At 40.9% G+C, this 13793-nt stretch overlaps 1 protein-coding gene across 1 annotated transcript; it reads left to right on the plus strand.

Moving 5' to 3' along the window:
• Positions 1-423: 423 nt before the first annotated feature.
• znf281a (zinc finger protein 281a) lies at positions 424-11141 on the plus strand. The gene is made up of 7 exons (XM_006802988.3): positions 424-549; positions 2314-2767; positions 4375-4476; positions 4975-5101; positions 6957-7040; positions 7164-7282; positions 7396-11141. Exons 2-7 carry the CDS (start codon positions 2363-2365, stop codon positions 8980-8982), a joined length of 2424 nt encoding a protein of 807 aa, XP_006803051.2. The 5' UTR covers positions 424-549; positions 2314-2362; the 3' UTR covers positions 8983-11141.
• Positions 11142-13793: the final 2652 nt, after the last annotated feature.

Raw genomic sequence — 13793 nt, forward strand, 5'->3', positions numbered from 1 at the left:
GCAATTACTTATTTATTTAGTGCTTTTTTTAGAAAGAAAACTCCAGTAGATTTTCTACTTGCTTTTGAAAACATTACTCTAAACTGTTTTTGGTAACTGTGGCACTTTACCAAAATATATTCTTCTGTCCTATCTGGCAATACCAGGTATCTTGTAATACCTTCAGGATTTAAAGGTGTTGAAACAAAGGCTTATACAGAAGTTGAAATGGTGTCTGTTTGATACTTTGCATAAAATACATTAATTATAGCGGATTCTCAAAAACTAATAAGGTTTATTTTGATGGTTGTTGTTTTTTTAAGACAATGAGTGATGTGAAAGTGAAAACCGAAATACTACTACGGTAGGCTGTACGTGAACATAGGAGGTGGTTTGTTTTGTCTGTGTTTAGGACGCGTCCGCCTGCGAGACCCAGAATGCTCCGCGCCGAGCAAAGATGGAAGAACCCAGCAGCTGCGGGAGAACAATGTTTTGGCTCTAGATATTAAAAAACGGACAGCTGAGGGTAAACCACGCGAGCCAAAGCAGCAGGGTCATGGTCCTGCACCGGTAAGATACATTTATAAAATCCAACTTTGGTTACAGGGTCGGCGGGAGCTGTGTTTGAACTCCTCGTACGGGACAGACAACAAAGCGGAGCGCAGCAACGTTACCGCTAGTTAGCGGCTAAGTTAGCCGTCTCGGCTAGTCGGACGAGCATCATTGTTCGCTGGGGTTGTGTGGGCCGTTTGTTATGGGTCATGCCCGTGTTGTCGCTCCCATCGTTTACAATCGGTTAACTGTCCGGGAAACAAAGCCAACATTTAAAGAAGCCCGTCAATAATAGCACACGATGTAAGTTGTAGTCATTTATTTCATGTTCCCACTCAAAACAGCTTTCGTCCTTGATCATTTCTCCACCTCACAGATTTAGTTTGGCTTGTGTGTACCTCTGTGGTGATACCTGCCTCTAATTCAAATATTCAAACCCAGCGTTAAGAAAAAGTACTTAACTAACTTTGTTCAGATGCTTTGAAAGAAGTGTCTCTCTTCGTATTACAGTCGTTTTCCTGTTCGTATTCGAGTCATTCGGCGTTTTTCTCATCGTAAATCTGCTTGCTGTTATTGCATGGCGATATTAATTATTGCCTGCTCCTGCATCACAAAGAAGGGCCCCACAAGAGTCGTTAGCCAGATGGTTAGCCAGGGAGCTAATTTCATAAAAGACGAACGGTAGTTTTGCTAAATGTCCATATGGGAGCACACAGTTTATCTGCTTTAGCGCATTAAAAAAGCCATAGTTAAGTACTTCGACTAAGTTTTATTTACTTATTTATTTATTTTATTTACAAAGTTGGATTTTTGCTAGCTGAGTTGGTTATTTCTGCTAGCGTACCCCAAGAGGTTGCAGGCAGAAAGCACTCGCGGAGGGGTGAGAGACATGTTCAACATATAATTGTTGTTTTGTCCGGTTGTATTATTATCCTGGGAATCATAATGTAAACAGACATCTTAGCAAATATTGGTAAAATTAGATTTGGATGTAAATAATGACGTTTTAACTCCTAATCTTGTTCAGATGCGTGCATTTGGCTCCAGCCTGAGTATGTTTACATGCACACTAATATCTTGGTTATGTGTTAGATGTAAACATCCCATTCTGGTTTCAGAAACTTGAAATACTACCTGGAGCTCTCTGTGATGGAACATGCTTTGTGGTCTAGTACACGGTGGGTCAGATAATAAACGGGTCCTGTGTTCATGCATTATCCTCACTATGATCAAAACTGGCATACTAGCATGCGCTCTGATCTGTTCCCCTTGGTTGCTGTTGTTTATGTAGCAGCCACGTAATTACACCATCAGCCTTTCTAATACAGCCCGTGTGAGCTCTCGTTGGCAGATAAGCTCATTCAAACAGGATGACTGGGTCAGACAGCACCATCAAACAGATTAACATACAAGTACAATCCTGTTGTGGCTAGAACAGCTCTGGCTGTCACCTTTTTGTCCTGTAAAATATCGAGCACGCACACGGTAATTGGGAAAGGAATTTTGCACACTGTACCACCAGCTTATTTGCACTTGTCATTGTTCCAGACTGTAGCCTTTTGTTGACCCACAAATTGTCACTTTAATCCGACTAAGCGTCTAGTTGTGAGATCAGAGACCGTGACACCGATTCCTGTAGGCTAAGCTTAACCGGCTCCATAACTGTTGTCTATTGACTATTATTTGTATGTCCTCACATCCTGATAGCTGGTTATAGATATCCTTTAAAGTTTATTGTGATTATGTAATATTATAGTCCTGCTGTCATTCTTTTCCTCACAGGATCACATTGATTTTCACCACATAGTTTTCCTGCCCGCCAGCCTTCACCATGAGCATCATTCAAGACAAACTAGGGAATGAATTCCTGCGCTGCAACGGGAGCATGGACTCCAGTTTTGGAGCAGGCATGATTATGTTCAGCCATCTCCCACCTGTCACCAGCTTCACACGGCTGGCCGCCCATTCCGTAATGCAGGACCTTCCACCTCAAGAAATGATCCTGAAGAAGGAGCGTGACTCCCCTGATTGCACCATGGACAACCAGGCTGGCAGCCTGGGATGTGCAGGTGTGGGAGACTATGTTCACACTATAGGTATCAAGCAGGAGAAGCTGACAGAGCACGATTATCGCTTGCCTCTCTACCCTGGTGGCCTGGTAAAGAGCACAGAGCTGCTGGAGGTGAATGTCGGTAACAACCAAGATTTATTGGTGCACGATCTCAACATGGGCAGTGTAAGTATTTCTGAGAGGATTGCAGACTGTGATTCATTTCTAGCAGTTTTGTAAGTGAATCATACATGTGTATGATTTTTTTTAAAGTTGAATTTCTTCCCATTATCAGGTTATAGATACAAATATTTTAAAAAAGTCATTTAATTTATTAAAGTAATCAATGGTTTTTCTTGAAGCATTTTTGAGCCTTCGCTGGACAAAACAAGAGAACAATCACTTGCGTTATTTTCTAAACTAATTACCCCCGAATGTACCAAAACAAAGATTTGCAATAACATTTAGAAATATTGAATTTTACACCATATATAACAAGGAAATTGAGCATAAAATCCTTAATTGTTTGTGCTCTAATCATAAGATGGCCTCCTTGTGGTTTTGATGAGTAAATAATATAATATTAGGAACGTACATTAGAGAAAATTAGTAATATGCATTTGATCATGAGTGTGTTTTTAGGTCTTGGATAGTCTGATCCCCAAGTAGCGCTGCTGTGTTGTCAAGCACGTCATAAGCTGAAAAACCTGAGGTGGAAGCTAGTTATATGGCGATAAATCTACTGACGGCATGAAATGCAAAGTAGTTTCTCTTTCTGGTTAGAAGGTTGACGTCATCCAGCCTCAGCATGAATGAGAACGTCGTGGCGAGGACACAGCTGTCTTGTTTGAGCACGCGCTTCATTTCAGATCTCCTTTGTGTTCATTCAGATACAAATATACACATCCATGTTCTCCTAACAATAGCAAGCCGTCAGAGTTCGCCAGTGTTGTTTATGGAAAAACAGCCAATTATTGTCTTCATTGAGCAGCATTCATTTAAAATTGATGTTTAACATTTTTTGTTACACAACATTGGGAGCCTTTAGAATCAACAGATTTTCATCGCAAGTTGCAATAAAAGACTGTTTTATAAATGTAATACTTTTAAAAAAAGAAATTGCTTAATAATTATCATAAGATAGTGAAAAATATTTACTTTTTACCAGATGTTTTTTCCTTTTCTGGTAATAAACCAATGCCTACAAAATGTTGTCTTTTAAATACTCCATAGTCTAGACAAAATTGGACCCTTTTTATTTTGGTTGGACTTTCCCCAGATTGACCTAAAGACTGGGCTGATTTGAAAACAGCAGGTGCACCCACATTTGTCCCGTCAGCCTCCATATGGCAGCGAGGAGAGTAGTGTGCTTACTGGGAAAGAAATTGCAGGGCAGGAAGGCAAACAAATCGAAGAAAAGGCACTCATTTTCCTGCTCTCTGAATTAATGCTATTCGTTGCAGTGAAGTTTACTAAGAAGTTGTCATTTTGAATGTTTAGTTTGCAAAGTGTGCAGTTTCGTAAGAATAGTAGATGAAAAGTGGTGAGTTAGAGGCTGCTAGACCATAAAAGAACAATAAATTCTGCCCACTAGAACCACATCTTGCGCAATCACTTTCCAAGAGACAATTACAAGAGATTGTCCAAGCGTTTTGTTTGTTTGCATGAGCAGCAAACGTGGATCTGTTTGCGTGATAGTTTGAGACTGCAGGCCTTTAACCTTCAATCAAGTGATTTTTCTTGTCATGGCTCGCTCTCACGGCCCTCTCCCTCTCCTATTGTCATCCTCACAGCTGCCAAGTCAGTTAGAAAAGGAGCCCACTGGGAAAAAAGGTCGAAGGTCAAATGGTGATGGACAGGAGGGTAAACCAAGAAGGAGGAGAAGTGACGCAAAGGTTTGTCTTGTATTTATAAAACTGAATGCAACCATATTTTAGTTAGTCCTCATCACATCAATAATTATCACAAAGAACATACAAGTGTGCTAATTTGCTTTTGGCAGAAACAAACAAAAAGAAATGTCGGGGGGGGGGGGGCATAAAAAGATGATTGGCACAAAGTATTTTGTCTATTTCAATCAATTTTAACCAAAGCAATGCAAAGTGAAGTAATACAATCACTTTACATTTAATACAGTTTTGTTACTGGACCAGAGATTTCAATGTATTTACAAACATCTGTTCCATTTCAATTCTGTTGTGAGTTACATGGAGCTTTAAGTGCAAGTCAGACTTGAGTTTAATGTTGAAAAATAGATTATGCATTTTGAGTTAGAAGACTTTACCAATTGCAAAAAAGTGCAATATTTTTCAGACAGTGATATTTTAGATACATCCTGTAGAGAAAGATGGCTAATTGTTACCCATCCCCCTCTCTCTTGTATTGTTCTATAGCAGTCAGTGATGCTGGATGCAGATGGAGGTAACCTGTCTCCAGGATCCAGGCCTCACATGTGTGAACATTGCAATGCATCCTTCAGAAGCTCCTATCATCTACGCAGACACGTTCTCATTCACACAGGTATTGTAGTGTGTCGATTTCACCACAGTGCTTAGATTTTTCTGCTCTGTGCATTTCCTCGTGGGTTATCTCAGTGGTTAGCACAATAAATACAAGGAAGGAAATGATGATGTCATTTGGCAGATGCTGCATTGGCCCATGCATCGTAGCTTATTGCTTTTCTACTGTAATATTATCTTCAGATAGTTCTTTGTCCAGTATTTAATAAGTGCTTTGGATTAATCAAATCTATTGAATTTGCTTCATTTAATAGAGGTTATCCCAGGCCATGAGCTTCACTGCTATCCTAACATTCAGGTTGTTTTAGATACTCTTTGTTCGTGACAATTTTGTGAAAGGCAAACACAAATATGATGCGAGGCCTATCCTCTACCTGTATAGCCTTTTATCACTACTCATCATAGGGAAACCCATGCCTTTTTTCTATAATTAAGCTTAATTGTAAATGTGTTGTTTGCTGCTTACAAGGGCACATGATCGCACTAGCTGCCACTTCTAAATTAAATCCATCTTCTTTTAAGGTTTTGCATTACAGTTTCTGGTTACAATAAAGCTTAATCCACTTGCTGATTGAAGTTCCTGTAAATAAAAATAAAATCGCTGTATGTGTGCATAAGTGCACATGCTGGTTAATCTTTCTGTCTCGTTATCAAGTAAAATATAATTTGGCTCGTCTGAGAAATGTTTTATGTCCTTTGTTTGCTCTTTGTCTGAATCTTTAGCTGTGGTGTGATAAATGTATCGTCATAGACTATAGAAAATTGATTAAAAGAGCAGGCCAGGAGCTAGTGTTAATGTGCCAGATCTCCTTTGAGGTGTACAGAGAGAAAACCCAAATTTCTATTGTAGAATTTGATGTGGAAGATCATCCCTGAAGTGCCAAGTGCAGAAGGGGCAGATTTTAGGAGTTTTCTGTTGATGAGTCAAAGCTTTAAGGTGGCACATTTGATGAGGAGCATACCATAAGCATTATGTCATTAATGGGATTTTTGCTTCGTGAGTTAATCTACAGAGGTAAGGCTGACAATGCAGAGTTCTACTACGCACTAAGGTGTACCTTACATATCTCCCCATCCGTCCACTTTGTGTCACTTAATTGTGTCCGTATCATGTGGGTAGCAGCCTAAGCAGAGACTATCATTCATTGGAAACGACCTGGATTGTGTGTACAAACATGAGGTGGGTCTAAAGCGCAGAAGTTTTTGACCTGCACAAACATCCAGCTGATTCTCCAAATTTTCCTCCTTCCTTGAAAATGAAAATGAAATTCACATTAATGTTTTGGCTTAATGGAGGTACAGTAGTGGAGATTGCAGAGGCATAAGTACAAGAGGTCAGATTGGGACTTCCACAGCACTTTCTAAAAGTGGCAGGTGTGCTGAAAGTCACTCTGTATTTTCAGGAAGAGGATTTTTAAGTTGAGATTTGTCATACTTGAATAAATTTAAATTGAGAATAGTCTTGGATTTTTGTGCGCTGCTTCCTTTTTAATAAACAGACCTCATACATGCCTTTTATAAAAAGAAAAGTTAGAGAAGACGTTTGTTTTTTCTCCTCCTTAAAACAATGGGCTTTACTCTAAGAGGCAAAATTGAGAGAATAAAACATGGTAAGCACCTCTGAAATCCAGTGCCATGTGTTGCAATAGCAGTGACACACCCACACACAGGTATTTGTTCAAGCTGCCAGACTGCCAAAGTTGAATAAACACCTTTATGACACACAGACGGCTTGTAAATACTGTCCTCGATTGCGTAAGTTGTGGATGGGTGCGTGTTATGTGTATATCCTGCTTTAAAGAACTGTATCACATGAGTTATCATAACATCACAGTGATCATGTGATCTTATTTCAGGTGAAAGACCCTTTAGATGCACTCAGTGCAACATGAGTTTCATTCAGAAGTACCTTCTCCAGCGACACGAGAAAATCCACAGTGGTGAGTAATTTATGACAACTAATCATATGACCCAGGGGCCTAATGCAAACTCAACAGTCATTATGTGTTTTTTACCACACTAAAGGATGACTAATTTATAGAGTGGCTGTTTTTATGTAACAGGAGAGAAGCCATTTAGCTGTGACCAGTGCAACATGCGGTTTATTCAGAAATACCACATGGAAAGACACAAAAGGACGCACAGTGGAGAAAAGCCGTACAGATGTGAGACCTGCCAACAGGTTTGTGAACTAATTAAAGCCTCCTCTTTGCTATCCATCAAAAGGGTTTATTGGTACTGTTGTTATTTTAAAATAAGTTCAGTCATTTTTAAATGCAACTCGTGTTGTTTCAGTATTTTTCTCGGACAGACCGACTGCTTAAGCACAAGCGAACCTGTGGAGAAGCCATAAAGAAGGGGCTGGATCCTGGGATGATGGACTTGAGTTGTGTAGAAATGGGTAATGGCAGCTATGGGATCACTCAGGGAAATGCTGGGAGTGGCGGTAGGAAGAGGGGAAGGTCTAAAAATTCTGGAGAGGGAGGGGAGCGCAAAAAGAAGAAGGGAGATGGAGGGGGGTTGAGGGTATCCCACATGCATGGGGCTGTATCTGGAGGCTATACTATCCATGAATACTCACTGGAGAATCAAGCGGTTTCTTCCTCTACTGAGCCAGACCCTAGAATGCAACAAGGCCACAACGGCCAAGCTCCAAAGATGGCATTCAAAAAGGCCAATCGTAAGGGCTTGGATAAAGCAGGTCTGGGACAGGTCAAAGCAGGTACGTTGGAGCAGGGTGGGGGTATGGATGGCCTTGGGCTCCTGCAGGGTAATGGGGCTAAAGTCGGACCCGCCAGCAGCAATTACGATGACGCCATGCAGTTTCTGAAGAAGCGTCGCTACCTTCAAGCAGCGAACAATGCAAATGCCTCGGGACCTCCTGTAGCTGGAGGGTCTAGCACTGAGTATGATGTAAGCATCCACTTGTCTTCCCAGCCGTCTGTAATCCAGGGTGGCATTTCTGGTGTAATGGACAGCGATGCTTCTCTTAGTCTTGACAAGTCAGGGATCCCTGATGAAGTGTTGCAGAGTCTGCTGGACCATTATGCCCAGAAACCTGATAACTCACACCAGGATGTTCACTTTGACATCAATGACCAACACGTGGCACTGAACCCTACCACATCTGATGGTGCTGACATCAGCCACAACACCAACACACCCAGCCCATCCGGAGACAAGACTGTGATGATGCACGAATACTCCCGCTTCCTGCTGCAAGCTTTGGAGCGCACCAGCCACAGTGCAGGCTTCCCTCTGGGACCTCTTGCCTCAGGACCCTTCACTGGTTCCCACCCAGGAAATCCCATCTACGCTGACAAGAACATCTACACTACGTCCCCACTGGAGTGCGGGTTTGGCCAGTCGCTGCCTTCGCTGTCCTCCTCTGTGCCAAAGTCTCACTTTGCGATGCTGACAGGCTCCTCACCACAGCACAGCTTCCACCTGGGCAGCCTGGAGGCCTCCACACACCAGCAGCTCACCCCTTCTCAGGAGCTCACCGAACAGATGGAGAAACAGCACTCCTCCACTCCCCCTTCATCCTACCAGATCAGCCCATCTGACCTGAGTAGCCAGAAGGACCACCCGCCTGTCAAAAATGGTACAGCGGCAGCCTACCCTCTGGCCCCCTCGCAGGATCTGGCCTCTCTGGACTCCTCTAAGCCTTCCTACCAGATTGAAAACTTTGCCCAGGCCTTTGGCGCCCAGTTTAAGTCAGATGGCAGAGGCTTGTCTTACGGCACTGACTCTGGCGGGGAGGTGGATCACAGGATACGGACACCTGTGTCTGAATTCTCAGGGTATAGTAGTTTGTTATCTGATGTCAATGAGCCAGTAAGTACAGGTTCCAAAACTCCGACAAGCCAAAGCTACAGATGAGAGCCTGAGAACGAGTAAATGCTCTGTTGTTAAAGTTGATGTCCTTATTTTAATTTTTCAGTGCTCCTATTTTATTATTATTGTTATTTTTTTAAGTGACATCTATATTTTAATTATACTGATGCTTTGTCTTTGTGCCCACTCCTCTTCCTGCAATGAGCCTGGAAGGCTTCCTGCAAATGCAAGTTTTTTTTATTATTTTTTTTAAGTATCTGTAATTTTAAGTTAAATATGTACTTTACTGTTTATTCTGGTCACATTAGTGACATTAGGTTTGGTCATTAATTATGAACTTTTTCAGTAAGTGTAGGGTAAGAGCCAGACGTATTTCCTTTTCAACGAGCTGAAGTGTTTGAGCAATCAACTTTACAACATAGAAATAACCACGATGGCAGGGATTAGCTCAGAATAAAACTAGCAAAAAAAACAAAACAAAATAAAACATGTTTGTCTGTTACAAGGTTAAAGTATTACTCAGGAAAAAAGTGAGAAAGGAGAGGCTTACGAGGTGCAGTGAGCACTCTTTTCAGAAGTGTAAATTTGCGACTTCAAAGATGATATTTCTTATGTTTTATTACTTGTTGAATGAGTGTGACATAAACTGACTGCTGCCAGCTCACTTGAACACTGAGAACACTTTCTACTTGGCTATATAGAGATTATGGTACTTTAATGTCAATGTGAAACTCATGTTTGCTTCAATAAGGGCCATATATAAATACATATATCTATATATATATATTTATAAAAATATATATTATGTAAAAGAACAGTTTTAATCATTCTGGGCATCTTCCAGTCCAAATTGAGGAAGAAAGGGGGCTGGTTCAGGGGTCAAACGTTGTCCTTGGTGTATTTTTGGAGAACAAAAATGATGTTAAGGCTTTTCTTTGGCCAATAGAGGTTGCTGTTGGACAGCGATAGAATGGCCTTCCCCTTTTCCTCTTCTGTTCTTCCTCTTATTTCAATTAGCACTTTGAACCGATTTCTTACATTGAGTAAAGTACCACGTCGGATCAAAGAAGCTCAAACATCAGACATGTTGTATGCAGATGGGGGTTCTCGGGGCTGAGCATATGGGATGAGGGGAGGGTTGATATGGGAAAACTGGGATTTGATCTTTCTCCTCCTGTTTTTAGGGAGGGGTTAGAAATGCTAATATTTAATTGGGATAATGTAAATGTAATTCAAACCCCCTAGTTTTAGTTTGACTTGTTACTCGAGTTTATCAGCTTTGCTTTCATATTGACTTTAATGACAAAATGTGATAGTGATCAAGTATTTCTTCAGCTCAGAAACATGTATACACATAGAGAAATGTGTTGTATACATTTAGAGCTTTTGCTTGTGCTGGCAGTACCAAGCCTGTTTGTCCTGTTAGAAATTGGGTGCCTATTCCTTAGAAGTACAGCAACAAAATATTGTCTCGTAAATGTTTAATGTAATTTCTCGCTGGTTTGAAAATGTACTTTATGTAAAGACAACAATATAACTATAATTGCGCTGTCTTCCATAGAAACGACGGGCCCCGAATGCTGGAAATTATATCACTTTGCTGACCGAGTCGCTGAACCCCTTTGTGCCCTAATGGCCTCATTTAAGCAATCATCAAACATGGCAGACTGAATGCAATGCTGTAATATCTGAAATAATATGTTGCCATGTTGAGGCAAGAATTTGCCTCACGTATACCTCATATCACAGTAATCCAGGGACAAAAGGAGTGACGGTTTGACGTATGTAGCAGAAATGCTGTTGTGTGTGGAAAAACGTCATGATTCTGTGCGACTGTTTTAAAACATTTGTGTACATGACATTTGTACATGTGACCCATTAAGATGCTGTTTCTGTAAATGTCTCTCGCCAACCAGTGTTCAGTCTCTTAATTTCAACCTCCTCTCGCCCTCACATCTTATATTTGCCATATTGTTTCGGTGTTCTTGTTTACAAAAAATGTACGAAACACTACACATTACTGAATTGTTACCCCTGTATAAAATTTATTTTGCTACCCTTTTTCTTTTTAAATAACAGCCGGATGTTTGCAGCTGATATCTTTCACTTTTCTGTTCTTTCAAGTTCATGTGACACATTTTGCGAGGCTGATTGTCCAACGAATTAAGAACTGACAGTAGGAGAAAAATAATAAAAAACTGTTACCAAGAAAACTGATTTGTTTCAAAGTTCTTATCAAATGTGTAGTTACTCATAATGAAGATCTTGGCACATTAGTGTAGTGTAAAGAAAGATAGACATCACTATCTAGTGACAGCAAGCAGTTCTTTAAATAACTAATTTTTTTGGAAGGGGTGGAGCAGGAGTTGCATAAACAGCACAGACTCTAAAATTAGTTTGATAGGTCATGTGTTTGTGATTATATGATTGTCATTTTTGACAAAGCATATAATAATTAAGGCTGGATCAGGTGACCCTGAATCGTCCCTTAGTTATGCTGCAGTAGTCCTGGGCAACTGGGGCCTTCCAATGATACCCTTATTTACTCACTGTGTTTATACACCACTTTGCTTTTGAATCATTCGTTATTATTAATCACTGGCTCTCTTCCACAGCAGCTCTTTTGTCGAGGATTGTCCCTCCCAAAGGTTTCTTCCTGTTGAAGGGGAGTTTTTCCTTTCCACTGTCAACAAAATACTTGTTCATAGGGGGTCGTCTGCTTGTTGGGCTTTTCTCTTTATTATTGTAGTGTCTTTACAATACAAAGCACCTTGAGGCCACTGTTGCTGTGACTTGGCACTACATAAATAAAATTTAATTAAATTGTATTCAGGAAACAGATTTGTAACCAGTGAGTTCCTAAGGAGGCCTAATGGGAAGATTAGTTTGCTATTTGTTAATGAAAGATGAATCAGATTACATTCGATACACTGGTGTACATACACTCACGGGACACAGGTTGCCAGTAAATGGACTGATTCTTATGTAGCACTTTTCTACTCTCCCGGAGTACGCAAAACGCTGTATGCAACATGCCCCATTCACACTCTGATGAACACATCGGAGGGCAACTAGGGGTTAGTATCTTGCTCAAGGATGTTTGGAATGCAGACTGGAATCGAACCACAAACCTTCCACTCAGTCGCTGATCTGCTCTAACACCTGAGCCACACTCACCCCAGTACCAGGTTGGACCCACTTTTGCCTTCAGAACTTCTTTAATTCTTTGTGGTATAGCTTCAACAAGGTGCAGCTTTAATCTGAGATGTTGGTCCAGGTTGACAGGATGGTATCACAGTCCATTCATGATGGAACGCAGGTTTTCATGTTTATGCATCATTCTGACCTTTTAATCCAAATCCTGCATCAGGTTGAGAAGCAACAGACCAGCCAACATTTTTCCAGTCTTGTGTTGTTCAGTTTTGGTGAGCCTGTGGAAACCACAGCCTCAGCTATCTGTTCTTAGCTGACAGGAGTGGCACCCATGTGGTCTGATGCTGGAGCCCATCTACTTTAAGGTTCAAAATGCTCTTCTGCATATGTTGGTTTTAACGTTTGAGTTACTTTTACCTTACTAACAGCTTAAAATGGTCTGGCCATTCTTGTCTGACATCAGCAAAGTGTTTTCAACTAGAGAACTGCCGCTTGCTGGATATTTTATTTTTTGGACACTTCTATATAAACCGTAGAAATGTTTGTTTGGGTAAATCCCCAAAATATCGTCAATTTCTCAGATACACAGACCATTCCATCTGCTAACAACAACTTCAAAGTCACTTTTATGACCTTTCTTTTCCATTTTGTTGCTTGCTTTGAACTTCGGCAGCTTGCATTGACCATGGCTATATGCCTAAATCCACTCAGCTGCTGCCATGTGATTGGCTGATTACACATTTGAGGTAACAAGAAGTTGAACAGGTGTACTTAACAAAGTAGCTGGTGAGCATATATGACAAGCAGCAGTAAATGTAAATCGTGTTTTGTGGACAATTGAAGAATCCTTTTACCGCTGCTCGTCCACACTTTCCGTGACGGCTTAAATGACATGGCACGGATTGTTTTAAATGCCACGAACATTCAAAACTTTACTTACTTTGACTGGGTTACAAACATCTCTGTGTTATTGATGATAGCCTACTACTGTGGAAGTAAGCGGATTCGAGGCACTGTGTGCTTCAGATGAGAATAACCTTTAACTTTACCTCAGGGGAGGGTGATACTTCTCATTTCCCCCTTATTACCTATGAGGGGAATTAAACTGCTTCCTTATATAGAAATGGGAACCAGACTGTTTTTCTGTCAACACAAACAAACCTTAGCTGACTTCTAGGTGAAGTTTACTTAGGTTATGTCGTCCACACCCAGACTTACTAGCTAATCTTGTTAATAAATTACTGGATTTTCTATCAAACAATGACAGATGTTCCCATTCAGTTGATTTATTTCAAACTTTGACATTACCATAGGGTCATTATTGATGCTGAATTGTTGAAAGGAAGACCTAAATGTTGAAGCAATGAATTTGTGGGCAGAAGTGATGAAATTTTATTAGTAAAGTCATGTGTTGCTCGGAAAAGCAGTGACCTACAGCATCGTTGCGTTTGGCTGAACAGTTGTTAACCCTGTGGGAAGGTTGGCAAACAGGCTGTGAACTCTGTCCTATGTGCTCTTGTTGACTCCTCCTGCTTTCAGAGGATGCAGATCTGTTGGAAGGGTGGATGAGAGAGTGACGTGCATGATGTTCTTATCTGTAGAGCTGAGAAATGGCCACCTATTGCATTGTGTACTCAGTGAGATAGCGTATGGGGAAATACAGCAATAAAGAGAGGGAGTGAGTTTTAAAGAGGCTGTCTGTT

Source organism: Neolamprologus brichardi, chromosome 4, assembly GCF_056152115.1.
Source record: "Neolamprologus brichardi isolate AB-2024 chromosome 4, ASM5615211v1, whole genome shotgun sequence".
Classification (NCBI taxonomy): Eukaryota; Metazoa; Chordata; class Actinopteri; order Cichliformes; family Cichlidae; genus Neolamprologus; species Neolamprologus brichardi.